Source organism: Apaloderma vittatum, unplaced genomic scaffold, assembly GCF_000703405.1.
Source record: "Apaloderma vittatum isolate BGI_N311 unplaced genomic scaffold, ASM70340v1 scaffold14249, whole genome shotgun sequence".
NCBI lineage: Eukaryota > Metazoa > Chordata > Aves > Trogoniformes > Trogonidae > Apaloderma > Apaloderma vittatum.
In genome coordinates this window covers 28,191-45,533 of record NW_009737096.1, presented here as the reverse complement: position 1 = coordinate 45,533, position 17,343 = coordinate 28,191, and the positions used below count along the sequence as shown (strand labels likewise).

At 44.5% G+C, this 17,343-nt stretch overlaps 1 protein-coding gene across 1 annotated transcript in view; it reads right to left on the bottom strand.

Annotated features, from left to right (window-relative positions):
- LOC104279811 (netrin receptor DCC-like) overlaps nucleotides 1-17,343 on the bottom strand; it is a gene marked incomplete at both ends in the record, with an annotated part of 78,845 nt that overhangs the window by 37,623 nt on the left and 23,879 nt on the right. The window contains 2 exon segments of the mRNA XM_009877226.1: nucleotides 828-969; nucleotides 15,034-15,083. Of these exon segments, the coding sequence (XP_009875528.1) occupies nucleotides 828-969; nucleotides 15,034-15,083 (192 nt within the window).

Genomic DNA, 17,343 nt, shown 5'->3' with positions numbered 1-17,343 from the left:
GAGCGGTTTAACATTCAGCTGACATAGAAGCCGGCTCTAAAATAAGAGCTGACCAAGCTGAGACGTCACTATTTGAGGTGTCCCTTGTAAAAACGTTCTCCTTACATTTAATTTGAAAATTTCCTGCCGAAATCGAGCCGGTTTCTTCTGAAACGGTCAATTCAGGGTTACTCGTGATCCTCATGGGTTGCCTTTTCCACGGGAAAGTCAACATATCGGGGTGAAATCACGGTTATACCGAACTCAGTGGCAAAGGCGCCACCGACTTGGCTAAAATTTGATTTTCTCCCTTGATGCTTTGCTGCTTTCTCGGTTACATCTTGTAACACAAGAAAGCGGCCGAAATTCAGGGTCACCGACCACAATTCACTCCCACCCTTCCGATACTCATCCGGCTACTTTCATTCGCTGCAATTATCATTTTGTTATGATCTACTGGTGTATTTGAGATCTTTCCCATTGAAAAATTTTGGAAAAGAAAGGAAATGGATATTTTTGCACCTGGGAGAAAATAGGAGACGTTGTTCGCTCTGTTTAAAAAAACCCAACAAACCAACCAATAGAGGTTTGAGATACCAGACGTGAAAAATTGAGCTTCAAATTCATCAACGCTCAAAATCCACGAGACGAACGTACCCTAAAGGCATTAAGTTAAAAAAAAAAATTAAATATTACGGTTAACAAAAAGCACCGTAACGACTGTCTTTGTCCAAGGCAATAAACGCTACCTGCCAGCAGCGAAATCAATGTTCCCTTGAAGTGAAAGTATATTTTATTCCCAGAGCATTTAAATTCATCAAAAAACCTTGCACCACGTGAACACTGACCTGTGAACAAGTACCAGAGGTTGTTGGGCTCCAGCGTTTCAATCTCACCCCTGCGGGTTGTCTTTCGGTGGCGGATTTTATAGCCCGTAATAAATCCATTTTGAGTACCTGGCGGCGGGGGTAACCAGCTAACTTTGATGCTCTATAAGAGAAAGAGATATCATTGTTGACTTTTTTTCTTTTCCCCTCCCTCCCCTGAGAAACGACAGAAATAAAGCACGGAAGGGAATGGAAAACGCCGCGTTTTTCTCATGTATTGGAGAAGAAAACCAAATCGAATCTCAAAAGAAACTTGTGTATTTCCTAGCAACAGATGGCTACATAGACAATGGGGTTATCCAGCAAATTTTCTCTCTTTTTTGGGGTGTTTTTCCGTCCAAGAATACCCGGGGTACTCGAAAGGCCAGCTGCGAGGCCGCGACTCATTTCGTTTTTCGATCAAGCGCCGGAATCGCCTCTTTTTTGACTTTCGATTCGTCGGCTACGAACATTAACGCGGGCGGCTCCGACGACTCCGCGTCATTTTTCATTCATTTTTCAATTTCATTCCGCGGACGTTCTCAGAGAAGAGAATCAAACCTCTCGAGAACGAACTTACTGCCGAGCGCAACGCATCCGAAACCCGTCGCGATCGACCGAGACCAACCGCTCGGGGTTTTTTGAAGGTATCTGCGCCGCTTCATATTTAACCACGCGGATTTCTTTGAATTCTCAGACACGGAGTGTCGTAAGGAATTTTTTTGCAACCTGGTTTCGCTTTTCTTACGCTAAATCACGAACCTTTGGGACCTCATTCGCCATCCTGTCTGCTCCTCCATCAAGACCACCCAACTCTGTTCTTCTTTATTACAATTCTTATCAATTTATCCAGGAAAAACACCACCCAATTTATTAGGCTGGGATTATAAGAGAGCTGACAGGTCAACATTTCTCAAGTCTCCAGTCACAGACTCATGAAGGGTGGGGAAGACCTTCAAGATCTAGTCCAACCACCAACCCAACACCACCGTGACCACTAAATCATCATTTTCAGGTCCCGAGAGAAGCCGACCGTGTCGCAGCGGCTGCTTTTTGACCGAACGCAATTTATTGCCGTTATTGAGTTGCTTACCCCCTGCATAAATACGGTGGAGCACGTAGCAAATTAATTATCGCAATAGAGAAAAAAAATCCATTTCGCCCATACACCGCCCCGGTGATTTATTGTTACAATCAATTATACGTTTCCAAATCGATACCTGGGCTTTTCAGCGCCGAGCGAAACGGTGATGAGTCTCCTGCATTAGGGCAGAACAAACTCCATTTTTCAAGGCGGGGAGCGATTGTTTGAAGAAGAGATTTGGCCGCTTCGCATATTGAAATCGCCTACACAGAAAATGCTTATGGGAGAAGGCAAACTTGGTTTTAAAACGTCTTTGACAGCTCTGAGGAGGTCTAGAGGTTTGACGCCCATCTCTGCACCCATCAAGGGACCCGTGGTAGAGGAGTGTTTAGATATTTCCTCAAGAGAGGAAGAAGGAGCCAAGAAAAAAGGAAGAAATGTCTTCTGAAATCACAAGAGAAAAAAAAAAAAAAGAAAATAAAAAAAATGGAGAGGAAACAATAAGTAAGAAGAAAGCCAAGAATGCTTTTAGGGACCTGTTGCACAGCTCACGTGGGGTACAGGAATGATTTGGGGATGGAAAAAAATCCCACCGGCCGGGATAAATCACGCCAGGGTGGTTTAACCCTTCGGTGGGACCGGTCAACACACAACCTTGATGCTAACTGCATTTGAAAAAAACCAAATAAAGTCCAGCAGAAGCATCTCGGAGTTGTAACACCCAGTGTTGGGTTTTTTTACGCATCCCCAAATACCCTTTTCTCTGTTTTCGAAGTCGCCAGCGACGGCATCTCGCAGCTCTCACCGAAGCGCCGGGTTTGATCTAACGCTCGAGGCAGGACGCCGAAGCTCTTCCTTATGATTAGAGGAAAAAGCTCCGCCGAAAGCTGTCGTGGCGGCGGTAACAGCTCCCTTTCACCTCAACCTGGTCTCCATGGACACGGTGACGATGCTTTTTATCAATAGTACTTAACATGTGACCCTTTGCTCCGGGAAAATCAATGACGAAGGGTCTGACAGGCTCCTCGTCCTTTCTTCTGCTTAAGAAGAGAGAAATAACGACTCGAATCCGAGAGGGAAGAAAATCGCTCTTGTCCGCCAGGATTCCCAAGGAAACCGTAAAACGAGGCAGCTTCGAGAGGGTTTTAGGAAGCCACTAATCCCGGAGTTATTGGAAAAGGATGGATGTCGAAATGAAGCTTCTTCAACGGGAGCCCGGATGTTACAAAATAAAAAGATTGAAAACTACACGGTGTGATGGCCCCAGAAACTTTGCAGGGAGAACACAGGTCGAAGGAAACCTGAGCTGAAACGCCAAGTAGACCTTTGCAAAGCCACAAGATATTTTCATTTTCCTATTTTCACATTTTTTTAGCAGCAGAAGAAAAGCTCTATATTCACTAGGACCGTGGAGCAGCAGCAATCTCAGGAATCTCACCGAAAATCAAAGTTTCTGGATGCCCAAAGACCGTTTTTGGCAGTTTATTTGAGTCAAGAATCGTCCAGACATAAACTTTCTTTACCAGATATTCGACAAACATCCATTACAGTGTCGCAGAGGACTAGTAGTTGCTTTATGAAGCCGCTCTACATCCGCTTTGATTCTGATTTTCTTTGCTATATCCGTTCTGCAGATTATTTGCAGAGCTCTTCGCAACCTTATGTGTTCCTACCGCCTTCGTTTAGCAACGGGCACTAAAGCTACCCACAAAGGATGCAGCGACACGCAGGAAATAGTCTTAAAGACATGAATAAATAAAGAAAGAAACCCCAACGCTACTAAGCAAGACTCAAGAAGGGATTTTAAACATGATTTAAAAAATTCTCAGGTGTACATGGGAAAACGTGACAATCAACGCGGCGTTTGGGCAAGAAAAAATGTCAAAAAAATACATTTTGCCAAGAAATGAAGCACCCCAAAGTGAAGAGCTGTTGTTTTTTTTCATGTGTGAGTTGTCTCCTGAAAGAAAAGACCAACTTTTAGGCACGGCAGCTTGTTGGCTTCCCACTAGAAGTCGAAACTATTCGGAAACGGGACCGAGGGAACCTCATTTCCCACCACTCCACAAGCACGGGGCTCTCCTTCCTCAGCACCCCTGGAAGCTGCAAACTAATTTACAAACACATGACGAGGCTGGCGCCAGTTGCCTTGGATACGAGCAGTTGCCAAGTCCCCAGAAAGCCACTTTTGTTTCATTTTTTTTTCCCCCCGGAGAGAAGAAAGAAGTTAAAAACCAGGGAGGATTGTTAAGGTATGAAAACCTTTCCGGCCAGTGTTTTCTCCTCTGAACTACGTCTCCCAACAGCTCTTGCGTTCAAGTTGCGCGATCAAATACTTCAATCACTCGATCGCTGCCGTCTTAAAAAAAAAGAGGAAGAAAGGAAAGTGATACTAATGATTTTCTAGGGGGAAAACCCCCCACACTTAAGGATAAAAACACCTCTGGGTGTCTTCACCAGCTTGAAAAGATTAAACAGAACCAAATACGGGGCTAAGAAAAGCCAGAAGCTTCAGGGAAATACTTGGTTAGGGCGGCAAAGGGAGAAAACAAATGGAAATCACAAGGTTTTTTTTAAAAAAAACCCCAACCGGCAGCAATTTTCTCTCTCTCTGCAAACGCAGAAGCTTCTAAAGCAAAAGCGCTTCCAAAAATGGGATGTATTTTCAAAAAAAAAAAAACACGCGTGAAATAGATCTTCCGGGTGATTTCCAGATACGACAAGATAGTTAAAACCGCCTCGTCCCCATCCCGTTTGAAAAGCAAAACTCCAAGACAACTTTGAGGTCTGGGGATCAAAGCAAGCTCTCAAGACTTCAATCAAGTTCTCGATTCCGAAGGCGTTTAATTGATTAGCACTTAGCGGCACCTGTCGTTGGCGCCCACTTTAATTACTGATTACGCCGCCGCTGATTACTCCGCCGGCGTCTGCTTGAAGAGCCTCGTGATTAAGAGTTTAGAAAGCAAAGGGCACCATAATTTCGAAATAATGAGGCTATTAAGATTCAGATTAAACTCGAAATCTCGGGAATGTTTGGGAAAAAAAATAAATAAATTAAGAAATATTCCATTATCTTAACGCGCCCGAAGGGAACGCGAGCGTGATGGGGACAAAGCTTTTGTTGAATCTTCCACGACGGAAGATGACGATGACGTGAAGTTGGTTTTTCTTTTTTGGCTGATGTTTCCTTTCTTAAACTCTTGCCAACATCCCTGAATCGTGTCCCCCCACGTTTTGCACCCCAAAGCTGATTTTAGCCATTAACTCTGATTAAATATTATCTGTGCTTCGGCTTTCCAAGTCTTTAAAAACTGGCTGAAATACCAGGGAAGCCCAACTATCACACCTTGCCTTAAGTAACACCAGTTTGTGAAAACACAGGAAGGATTTCTGGCTTTTTCTCAACTTTTTTTCCCATTTAATTATGTTTTCCTTGCAAATGCTGCAGGTTACCACGGGACCCAGATGCCAAATTCATCCGGGAAAGGAAAACGACTGCAAGGCACTAGACAACCAAACCCAATATATTGATTTTTTTTGCACAGGATTAATGACAAGGGTCAGTCAGGATAGGGCTTTAAATTTTGCACCCATTGGCATCTGTTTAATTAAAAGCCCTGTTCGTTCCCTATGGATATCCAATAACCATCAACTTGGGCGTAAAAATTTATTTTCTGCTTTCTAGTTCTTCCGAGAGACGCTTTTCCTTCAGGCTACGCATTTTGAAACAGCGGTTGGGACAACTGGCTGAATTTTTACCTCCTTCCGCCCCAAAAAATCAGCGTCAATTCGCAAAATTCAACGGGATTTGCCTAATTCTCCACATGAGTGAGAAGCTGGTGGCAAATCCGAGGCTTGAAGATCTCCGAAATGTATTTTTAATTGGCAGCTGAGGTGATCTACACACCTGCAAGAAGGATATTCGGCAGCGAAGGACGTTGGATCTAGTTGAGCCTCAACCGTTGTTTACCAGAGCTGAAAACTTCCACTTTGTTATAAATCTGCCGGGTGCTCAAGGTTGGGTTCATCCCAATCAACTTACAACACTGGGACGTTGGCGTTTCTCGTCAAGAAAACGAGCAGCATTTGGGGTGTCCCATCTCAGTTGACTTAACGAAGCGCCCAAGTTGAGGCGTCATCAAGCTAGAAGGGAGGTCAATGCCAAAACGCCGACGGAAAGCAAGAGAAACGCCGAATCGGTTGGAAGGGCGTAACTCTGGGTTGATTTTTGTGCCAACAGGATGAAGGAGAAACTTGGTTTGGCCTGACCTTGGGAGAGGGGATAGCTCTGTTCAGCTGAACACACAAAACATTCCGATTTTGACATATTTTGCAAAACGCACCGTATTTTCACGGGACGTCGCCAGAATGCCCCGACGCTTGGCTGGCAGCCCTGCCAGAAAAAGTCATTTTCCTTGCAGAACATTTAATTTCTTAACTATACCAACAAAGGAAGACGCAAAAGAGCTGGCAAGGAAAATGAGAAATTACGCTGGCCGCAGTCTTGAGTGGAGTCCTTCCAAGTCCAGCGATACAAGCAGCCTCACAGCCGGTCGGTAATTCTTTCCCCAGGTCATAAATCCAGCCCCTTGTTAAAAAAAATTCTAAAAAATAACCTGTTACCTTTCCAGCGCGGCGGATTCCCACCCGACAGACACAATTAACGGCAGATCGCGACCAAGAATCGCCTCCGAATAGATCTTTTGGTAGTTTTGATCCTTAGGGCTACGTTCCTTTCCAAGAGAAAAACCCCAAACAAATAAAAAAACCCCAACACATCCTAAAATAATCCAAAGAGCGCTGGAGGATATCAGAGTGTAAATCCAGATTTCCACCACGTGCCTTCCGAATCGTCCGCGAGAAGCTTAAAGCTCATGAGCAGAGTTAATTCTGCACTCAAAGGGCACTCGATGAGTTAAGGCTACTTGGGAAATTCGGAAAGCTGAGCTCAAATCACGCTTCCATAAATCTAATTTCAGCCAGAAATACGCTGGTTTATTATTTGTTTGAACCTATAGAGACCATTCTGCGGATTTAAAGGTGGAAGCACACCCCCTCCGGGCTACAGGATCCAAACTCCAGGTTGGAGGGAACCAATTTCTACGGAATTTTATGAATTTCGGCCTGAAGTTGCTGTTTCCACCTCCTCCACACCAATCCCATTAGGCAAGGCTATTTTCACAACACACTAAAATATTTTCTGGCTTCCCTCCCCGTGAGTTCCGCAACAGAAATTCACAAGAAACATTATTCCCGCTGCCGCACGCGTGTTACCAACGAGGAGTTAAGAAGAACAACAGCAGAAAAGCAAAAAAAAAATTAAAGAAACATCCCTTGGGTTATATATAATTAAGAATAAAAAGTTGTACAAGTCATTAAAGGGAAAAAGAAAGAAACCTCAGGTCCTCATTTTCATTTAGACCCTTCTGGCCCCGTGCAAAAAAACCTCGAAGAGTTCAACTTACACCTCCCACACCCTTCCAGACCAGCCCGCAGAAATAGAAAATGGATAATAAATCACCGCAAACGCTTTTATTTGATGTTTTCCAGCCTGTCCTGCGAGTGACATTTCTGCTGAGACCACCTCTTCACTCTTCTTTCATATTTTGTCTCTAAAAAGTGCATTTCTAACAGAAATTTCTCCAAAAACAATCCATAAACTGTAAATGCCTTCTTTTTTTTTTTTCCAATAGAATCTGTTTGTTCACCCTCCCTGCACCGGGATCCGAAGAGCAGAGCAATATCCTGCTCGATTTTCGCCGCCACACGACCAAGGAAGTTTTGGGGAGGAAAATCCTGAAGAACAGATGAAGAACATCATGAAGTTTGCCAAGAAGGGAAACAACAACCCAGCTGATAACTGGAGAGTGTTAGGATGCCGAGAGTTATGTTTCTATTTATACAACATGCAAGCTGATTTTTTTCTTTATTGAAATTAAACGAATAAATGAATAAAATTCAAAGAAACGCCACGAGTGAAACATTAAATCCACGTCAATACGATCTCACAGGAGGAGGGATGGTGAAAAATTAAGTTCCTGAGAGTAATGACAAAGCCTTTCTACTCCGCGGCGCAAACTCTTCTTTCCTGGCTAATTTATTTACGCCTTAAATGCCTCTTTTCAAGTGCACATTCGATGCAGTTTAGTCGATTATTTCTATTACGTATCTCAACAGCAACCATGCAGAAAGGTATTCTGAACGACCAGAAAACTCTCTGGCTCTAATTTTGGGGTAAAAACTGTGATTTTTGTCCTTTTGTCTAGCACAGGGAGGTCTCGAGCCTGGATCTGCACGTGCCTCGAGTGCCTCTATAGAGCATTAATAAAGGGAATAACAACAGGAACTGCAGTAATTGCACAAGACAACTCCTTCCAGCTCTCCTTTATGTCATTTCGGAGGGGAAAACCACCCTCTTACGTGCACCGAGTCAATCGCGGAGGCAAGTTCTCCGTCCTCTGTCACAGCCAGGCGAAGGCGAGCGTATAACTTCAATGACAAAAATCTCTACGCCGAGTTTATTCCTTTTTTTTTAACCCGTCGCCACTCTGAGTTTGAGAAATGTTCCCATTTCATCAACCGGTCGTTTCATTCGTGGCCTCTTGCTCCGCGCCGAAAAACCTAATAAAATTATTGAGCTTCTCGGCCCGACAATTAAGTTGATTACCAAAGGAGGGGGGGAAAGCACCTCCTTCACCCCGAGGCGGCGGCTCTCACCATCTCGCTTAAATTAAAAGCAGCAGCTGAGTCAGGTCAGCACCGACCCGAATCGGTGTTCGTTCCGCTTCCGAGAGCGACCGGGAGGATATTTTCACTCAAGCCGTGACTTTTCCTCACCTGGCGGAGGAACCAGAGACAGAGACATAAACCAAGCGGACGGAAACTCTCCGTAACGACGGCTCTCGAAGGCAAAAATTGATGACGGAGTGAAGGGCGACGCGACGCCGAGCCCTCGAGAAACGGAAATTTAGATCAACGTGCCTGAACCTGGGAAGGTTTGGGCGACGTCCTCCCTAAATCCTGCTTCACCGCCCGGTTTGGCAGCTCGGGAGCGTTGGGCGTTCGCTGGAGATGAGAATCGTCATCAATCAAGGCAACTTTTAACCGTTTTTCTCTTATAGTTTTATATTAATTGCTGGATGATACAGGCAAGGAAGCATTGGCATCACCTCGCTCGCAGTTTTAAGCAAATCTGTTGCACGTAAGAAAGCAAACACGAAGGGTAAAAGGTGTCAAACCCTCCTAAAGTGCCTCTAATAATTCCCACCCTAAAGGCCAGGAGGAATTTCATCGCTTTTTACCAAAAAAAAAAAAAAAAAGTCTTCTTTCTATCAAAATAGAATTATGGAAAATAGCAAAACTCCTATAAATCTGGACACTCTACTGCCAAAGGGAAATTTTCTTTTCGGAAAGGCACCAGGCCGATATATCTGAGGATGATAAAAGGACGGTGTGCATATCTCTACAAATAAAAGCAATTAAAACACGAAGCTAAGACATGTTGGAGAAAACGAGCGAACCACAAGCGCTCGCTGCCTTTTTTGATATATTAAATAATACAATAAAAAATAAACCTGATCCTATGAAACCTCACCGAAGAAAGCACCTGCCAGAGCTTCTGACTTCTTGGGGTCAGAATATATTTTATATATTCTCCTCTACTAAGTTTTTCAGCGGAGCAACTCCTTTTTTTTCATTTTTTTTTGTGTTTTTTTTTCTCTTGTTCCCGTTTGGGCTCTGCTCCTTCTTGCTGGCAAACGACAAATGGAAAACGTTACACGTTGGCATTTTTGACTCTTTTTATTTTTTTTTTTTAGGCTCTGCGCTCAACTGCGGCTCTGACAAGGTTTTTAAAACAGCTGGAAACTTCTGCAAACTTCGACGGAGACGCCGAATACAATTAACGCGTAAGAGTCGCCGCGGAACATCCGTGCCGAAAATAAACCCGATGAATATGCATGAGGCGCACCGAAGTTTTCTTCCAGGATCTCGGAGGGGAGCCCCTAACGGAAGGTAAAGAAACGAGACAGCGAGCAGAAAAAAAAGGGACTTTGAAAGATGAAAAGAAACCGGTCCGACGGCGGAATAATTGGAGGAGCGAAACCTTGGCGACGGGGAATTTTGTAGCGGGTGAAACCTGTAGGACTGAATTACCTTCAGGACTTGGCGAAGGCAACAGCCTCAGGTTGAATCCCTCTGGAGAACTGCAATTAGGAACTTCAACGCCGAAAGAGAGAAAATGTGACTTTCTTCCAGTTAAAAAATAAGACGCGTCATTTCCTCCTGCACGAAGATTCTGCGTTGGCGCTGGGGATGCGCCCTCGTCGTTCCCACCCAACATAGAAATCTTCACGGACAACTCAACCTGGCTGGTGGCAATTGCAACCACACACATATATCTATATAAAAATATTGAAAATGAAAGCTCTCAACCCAAGAAAATGAAGGTGGCAACTCCCATGGACACATCTAAAAGGCTTAAGGTATAAAAATCAAGGGCAGGGATGAAAAAATCAGACGGTCAAACTGCGTAACTCATTCTTAAATTCATTTATCTGCAAGAGATGCGGCAGTTTTGGGCTAAGGAAGCAAATCCAAAAAGTTTTTCATGCTCTGCCTTAAAAATCAGCCCCCTCCAAGCTACTCAACCGCCGCCCCGCTCCACTATACACGGAGATACCTCCAGAATTGTTTTATACTGTGGAAAATCTCCCCTACATCGCGTCTTCTTCCGCCAAAGCCCGCGCTCCGGCGGCCTGACCCGCTGCAAGAGAGGGAACGGGGTCGCTCCAGGGACCAGCCCGTCCCTCGACTGCAGAAGGAAATCGAAAGGTTTCCCGTGAACAATCATTTTAGAAGATTCCAGGAATTTCAGTCACATTGAATAAGAGACTCTTGCTTTTTTTTTTTTTTTTTAAAAATAAGGTCATTCAAGGGCACCAATTGTACCCAACGGATTTTAGCCAAAGAAATCTGTATAAATATATAAGAGATTATTAAAAAGCACATTAATTTCTGTGAAGGCATCCTCCCTTTTTAAAAAAAGGAGGATGCCTTCTTGGTCACAGCGATTGAGCGAGCAGAGAATAATATCGGCGGCGCCGGGGAAGCGTCAGGCTCCCAAGCTCTGCTGATATTCGACGCTAAAAACCTGCTCAAGACCTCTCGGGGCGGTGGTTGCTGAACAACAGGCAGCTCAGAGAACCTTCAAAAGTAGAATAAACACGCAGAATTAGAATAAAAACAACTGCAGACTGGGACCGCCTGTCAACGAGCACGGAGCCCCAGGGGCGAGCTCAGCGTTAAAAAATGTCACCGCTCTGTTCTAGCGGGAGATGAAAATTTATTTCGGAAAGAGGAGGTTGCTTCGTAGTAGCGTTACGTCTCATTTTACAACTTTTTCTCCTTTCAATTGCCAGATGTTGCCCAGTCAAACCGATTAGAGAAAAGGCATCAGAGAGCGGAGTTGTTAAATAACAACGCGACGAAAAAATTAAATCAAGGGCGAAGCAGCCTCAGAGACAAGTGGATTATTTACAGCGAGAAATTCGTCACAGAATCACAAAATATCTTTGGCTGGAAGAGAGATCACCGAGTCCAACCACTAGCGCCAGGTCACCGCGTTCTTCAAGCCTTCACGCATGAGGAAAAGTTGGTTGTTCACTCCAAAATTCAAAAAAACCCAGATTTGCTCAAGATTCCCTTCGACGCAACCCTCTAGCCCGACGGAAATAATCTCAGTCAGCCACTAACACTGAGAATTAAATCTTTTCCTCCGAAATCAGCGGGGATTAAAACCCAGACCTACCAGTTCTCAACTAAAATCATCGCTTCTTTTTATATATATATAAAGAAAATTTCTGCAGTCACTTTGTCCGACCCCAAAACTGACGTCGTGCTCATCAGGACTCAAGCTACGCCAGCAATTTTCGAGGAACGCATTTATAACCAAATAAACTGTTTACCGCTACACATCCAATTAAGGAGAAATAAATTTAGGAACCGATTCGCGCCGCTTTGCTTGTTGTGATGATCAATTATTTTGTCAGCTTAATTGCAAAAGGATAAGGAGCTCTTAAAGGGAGCTAAAGTAAATATTAGAACACCTGAATCAGGAAAAAACCTCTATTTTCTGGGTGTTTTTCCTCCTCCTCTTTTCCAGCCCAGGCAACGACCAGCTGAGCTCGGAGGATTTTATGATGATGAGAAATGGGAGAGAATTATTACTTATTTTTTAAAAAAATATCCAGAAACTTACTTTCGACTCTAGGAGGGAAGTCTGTTCTTTGGCTTATTTTTTATTCTAATATACCGAGCTTTCTTGCTACCATGACTCGACCACGTTTAAGCCAAATTAAAATATAAACCCATAAAATCTACGCTTTGGCAAGACACGGACTGTATCGAATCGGCCTCCTCCCGGAGCACAGGAAAAGATTCCAAGCGAGGAAGCGTAAAGAATCACCGAAATAATAGTGGGCGTATCGGCACGTCGAGCCGGCTCGTTTGGTTATTTCCAACGAAATCCCGTTATCCCGCGCGTGGAAAATAAGATCTCGCGTTTATCTCAGCATCTCCTTCCTCCTGACCTTGTCCTTCTCCTTGCCTTTTCGCTCCTTCTCTCTTCGATACCCAGAGCTCTACTAATCAGCGTCCTAGCTCATTAATTTGCTTTATCGGGGGAAACCTCTCGCTGCGGAGAAGCGACTCCGAGTCTTTATCGTGAAGAAATAACCGCCCGGAGCTCCTACTCTCTGCTTGGGCACATTAAGTGGCTTAATAGCACCTCTAAATTTATTTTAAACGGGAAGGCGGACAGAGGGTTCATCACCTCGACCACGGTTTAATCAAATCTCGGACCATAACGAGCCCATCTGGTTTCTGACACCCTCACCTTTGAGGTTTTAGCGTTGGACGGGCACAATATTGAAGCGCAAGACAAAAAGTTCTCTGCGACGAGCTCTGAAAGGCGCAGTTATTGTGTTTTCCTCGTTACGGCACGACTGGAGTTCAAGGGAAGCTTTTCTCGACCCCCCAAACAGTTTTGGCCTCAGGGATCTGAGGAGACCGTCTCCAGGTTTCAGCAATTTTCTCCTTTTAAAGGTTAAACCGAACGTTTGTTTCTATCCTTTCTTAGACGTAAGATTTAAAGGTTAAAGAGCTCTCTCTCTGGGGTAATCCATTTAAAGGTTACCTACGTTGTTTCTAGAGGACACGTCTCTAAACAGCGGTGACAGCAACTGGGATTTCACTTTTTGCTTCTTTCCGACGACTCCTCTCACATCGATTCCTTTGCGAGGAATCCAATTGCAATCTCGAGTCCACCGCTCATCTCCTACAGGCGCGACATCTCCGTCCAGCCCAGAGCTTCGATACCCACGGTGCTTTCCAAACATTCGCCGGTGAATTAAATTATTATCATAAGGAATTATATTATTAGGTTTGTGGGGTGTTTCGACGCAGCGGCAACACGTGGCTCCCGCGCGCCGTCACGGAGCGTCTCAAGGAGTCGACGCGGGGATTAAAATCGTGGAGGGGGAGGAGGAGAAACTTATTTAACGTTTTCATTTTGATTAAACACCATAATTCTTCCCAGAAAGAAGAACTCTAGCCCACCAGCCACAGCTCTTGCTAGCAAAAGCCACCTTCTCCTTTGTTAAATCCGCTCAAACCCTCCCATTTTGTTAATAATGTGAACTAACCATTAAAGTAACTCTTCCTGCGGTTTATTCAGAGGTATTTTTAAATAAAATAAACAGCACAAGCTTCGGCTTGCAGCAAGCACTACGGGGCGTAATGACTGCCAAGGTTTTTTGCGGTACAGATACACAGAAGAAATGACCAAAAAAACCATCAAACAGATTCATTATGCGGCTTTTAACTTTCCCCAGGAGAACGTTTTATTCTCAGAGCCTGTGAAAAATCTTACTGGGACGCGATCCCTCGTCACTGAAGTGGAAGAGATTCTGGGATTAAATTGCTACTAAATCTAAACCTGGAGAATCGTTTAGGTTGTAAAACACCCTGAAAATCATCGAGTCCAACTGTTCACCCAGGTCCACATCCCTAAGATGGAATTCTCTACGGCTACCTTCGATTATTCCTTCATTTTCTTCTCTGCATTTTCAAATGGGAAGAAGAAATACAATTCGAATCGGCAACGTGGGATATTTTTGAGCCCGAATCAGAAAGAAATTGTTCATTTCTTATAAATCACCTAATTCCAAGTCGACGCAAGCCCCCTTGCTTGTCTCAGCCCCTTCCGTGAAGCATTTTCGGGCAAAACCTCTTTCAGGCAGGGAAATTATTTCTGTCACAGTCCTCCCCGTTATCAGTCCTGATCGGAACAAGCTCTCCGGTCGCGGAACGCCATCAATATTAAGCAATAATCATGATAATAGTCATTCAAACCGAGCATCTCCCATTCGCCCGGCCATCTCTGTTGAGGTATTAAATTAATAGAGCTGCCAGCGTCAAAGAAAAATAGCACAAAGGGAGAAATCTTATTAAAGCAGAGAGAAAGGCTCTGATGAGATTTACACCCAACCCATCCTCTTTCACCCCATCAGCATGAACCGTCTCAGCCACAAAACTTCGAGAAAACATCCCATGAGGAGCTGGTCCCCGCAGGTCCTTCTCGTTTTAGGCGCAAAGAATCGCCCACAAAAGGTTACGGAACGCGATGAATCTCTCCGTGATGTCTGAGCTTGAGAATAAGCACGAAAAAGTGATTTGGAGCGAGATGTGCTCAGACATCGATGCCCTTTGGGCACTCGGCAGAAGAGGAATTTCAAGGGAACCGGGTGCATGAAAAGATATAACTAATAACTTAAATTTGATGTCAGGAAAACGAGGAGGAGAAGAGAAAGGTCCAACTGCGACACTGAGGTTTCACAGCAAATCAGCGATTAAATAAATGGTCCCTGAACCACAGTTTATCGTAAGATCAGTGAATTTTTAAGGTTTGGAAAGATTTCTAAGAGCATCTAGCCCAACTGTCAAGCTAATATTCTCCTCAGCGACCTACCTGCACGTACACGTACACAAAGTAGAAATACCTACAGGAATATCAGCCACGAGGTGTCGAGGCCGCGGCCGACTTACCCTGGAGTTCACCACTTCCAAGGAGACGTTCTGAGGCATCGCGCTGGGCACTGAAAAGAAAAAAAATCCCATAAATGAGAAATTTCACCGTCGGCGTCTAAGCAGAGGCTACGTCGAATATTTCTCTCGTCGCAAAGACAAGAGCGCGGCTTTTACACCTGGTTTAGAAGCGGAGCCCAACCAGGCACTTGAGAGGTCCCCCAGGGAGAGGAAAACCAACTGCATCTGTTCACTTCTTCTCATTTTTGGACGGACCTATTAGCAAGCTCTGGAAAGAGCCAGGCAGCAGCTCCCCGCAGCGAGACCGGCTACTGGAATTCCCTTATTTGTTCTACACTCGGTCAGAAATAAAGAACGTGCCACGATTTCTCTGGCTTTTCTGTACTGAAGAGCAGTTTGGAACATTTCTTTTACACCCAGACAGAGCAGGGGATTCCTCTCACGGTGGCACAAGGGACAAAAAACAAAACCAAACCAACCAAACATCTCTATCTTTAGGTATTAATCCCCAAGTTTTCACATTAAGGCTCTGGTTTATCATACAAACATAATCCGTATCTAATTTTATACAACGTTCTGATAAATCATTTTATTTTGCAGCAAAGATCTGAGACCCAAAGCAGCGCTCAGAAAAATTCCTTTTATTTAAACAAGCGCAGCAGATTATTCCCTTTTGGCAGCACGCGCCAGCGAAAGGATTTCCGGCCGCAGAGAATCATTGAAGAGGTAGAGCTGGAATCCACCTACGCTAGAAATCCAGCCCAGCTTTTCTCTTCACTTTCTTCAGTCCTCCCTGGAAATCGCTGTTGAGGAGCGTGGGCAGCGGCAGCTTTAGAAACCGGGTGATTTCTCCAGGGCAGGGACTATTCTTTATTTGTTGTGTTAAATCTTTCCTTCTGCCTCTCAAGTTTTATTGCTACTACATAGTATTCCCCTACCAGGCAAACTTCTCTTCATTTTTCCTTTGGTTTTGGTTTTTATTTGCTTGTCTTTCTACAACTTTGATTATTTCTCTCCGGCCAACGGAGAGAAATAATCAAAATAATCAAAGAAATGCCTCCATTTCCTTGCGTCCACAAACACAGTTGACGCCCTCCTCCTCTTTTCTTCCCCGTCTTCGATCCAAACGAGAAACGGAATCGCGGCGGCGAACTCCATCGCTTCCACAGCCTTCTGAGTTTTGCGTTAGAACATCAGAGCCCCTGATTAACGATCGACAGAGCTCCCAGGCAAACCCTCAAATCCTTACCCACAGCACTGGAGAATTTTTGGGGGGGAACTCACTCCATCTCCCATTTTTTTTCCCCCAGAGTCCTCAAATTAGAGGATCTACGCACACTCTTGTTTTCTGGAATAGGCTCAGGTAAACCTCAGGCTGATTTTAGCTCCCAGACAGGTGAAGCACTTCCCGAGGATAATTTTCAGACTTGTGAATAACGATCTTTCCGTTTCTCAGTTACGGTGACATTTAAAACCAAAGGGGAGTAAATGGGCCGCGCTCCCCCGCTCCACAGCGTGCATGAAATCTACATACATTATGCAAAATACTCATTTTTACTTTGTTTTCCTTTTGTTTTGATAATTATAAGTGCAAAGTAATTTATTCCATCAAGACCTGGCTTGTGTTGCAAGGGAAAAAACTACATTTTCGGGGGACGTAAGTAACACTTGAAAAAAACCCACTAGGGAGGAGTCCCAATGAACAGGAACGGAGCAAATGGGTCTTGTGGATGAATCCCACTGAGGATCCAGCCAGAAGATACAGATCTCCCCACCGAGACAGATCCAAAAAGGAAATTAATTTACAAATTCCATTTGAAACAAAAATGTTGCTACAGAAAAAGTCCTTCTGTGAGGCTCAGGCAGGAGCTGGCACATCCCTGAAGCCTCTGGAGCCTGTCTCTGGTCCGGCTTCTGCTTTACAAACTCTCAGCAACCTGGCTGGAAGAATTTTTTACGGTTTTGATGCTTTTGTAACCCAAAAGACCTCAACGAAGTCATTTCTGTTTTAAGCCAGGCGTGGGCATCGGGCTCAGCGACTTCAAGAGGAGTTTTTGGGATATCAGACATGACTAAAGAGCTTCTGAACGTGAAATAAAATGCAATTTCTCTCCCGGAGCCTGCGAGCCACAGGAGCAGAGACTGAAGCCCTGGCACATCTGCCGTGTTTAAAGGACAAAGCCAGGCAGCTGGGCTCTTCAAACGGAGCTGGAATAAAACAGCGGCCGTGCAAAGATATCCCTGAAGTTAAAAAGAAAACAGAGAAGCAGAAAACCCTTTCCACTAGAATAATGAACCGGCACCAGCAGG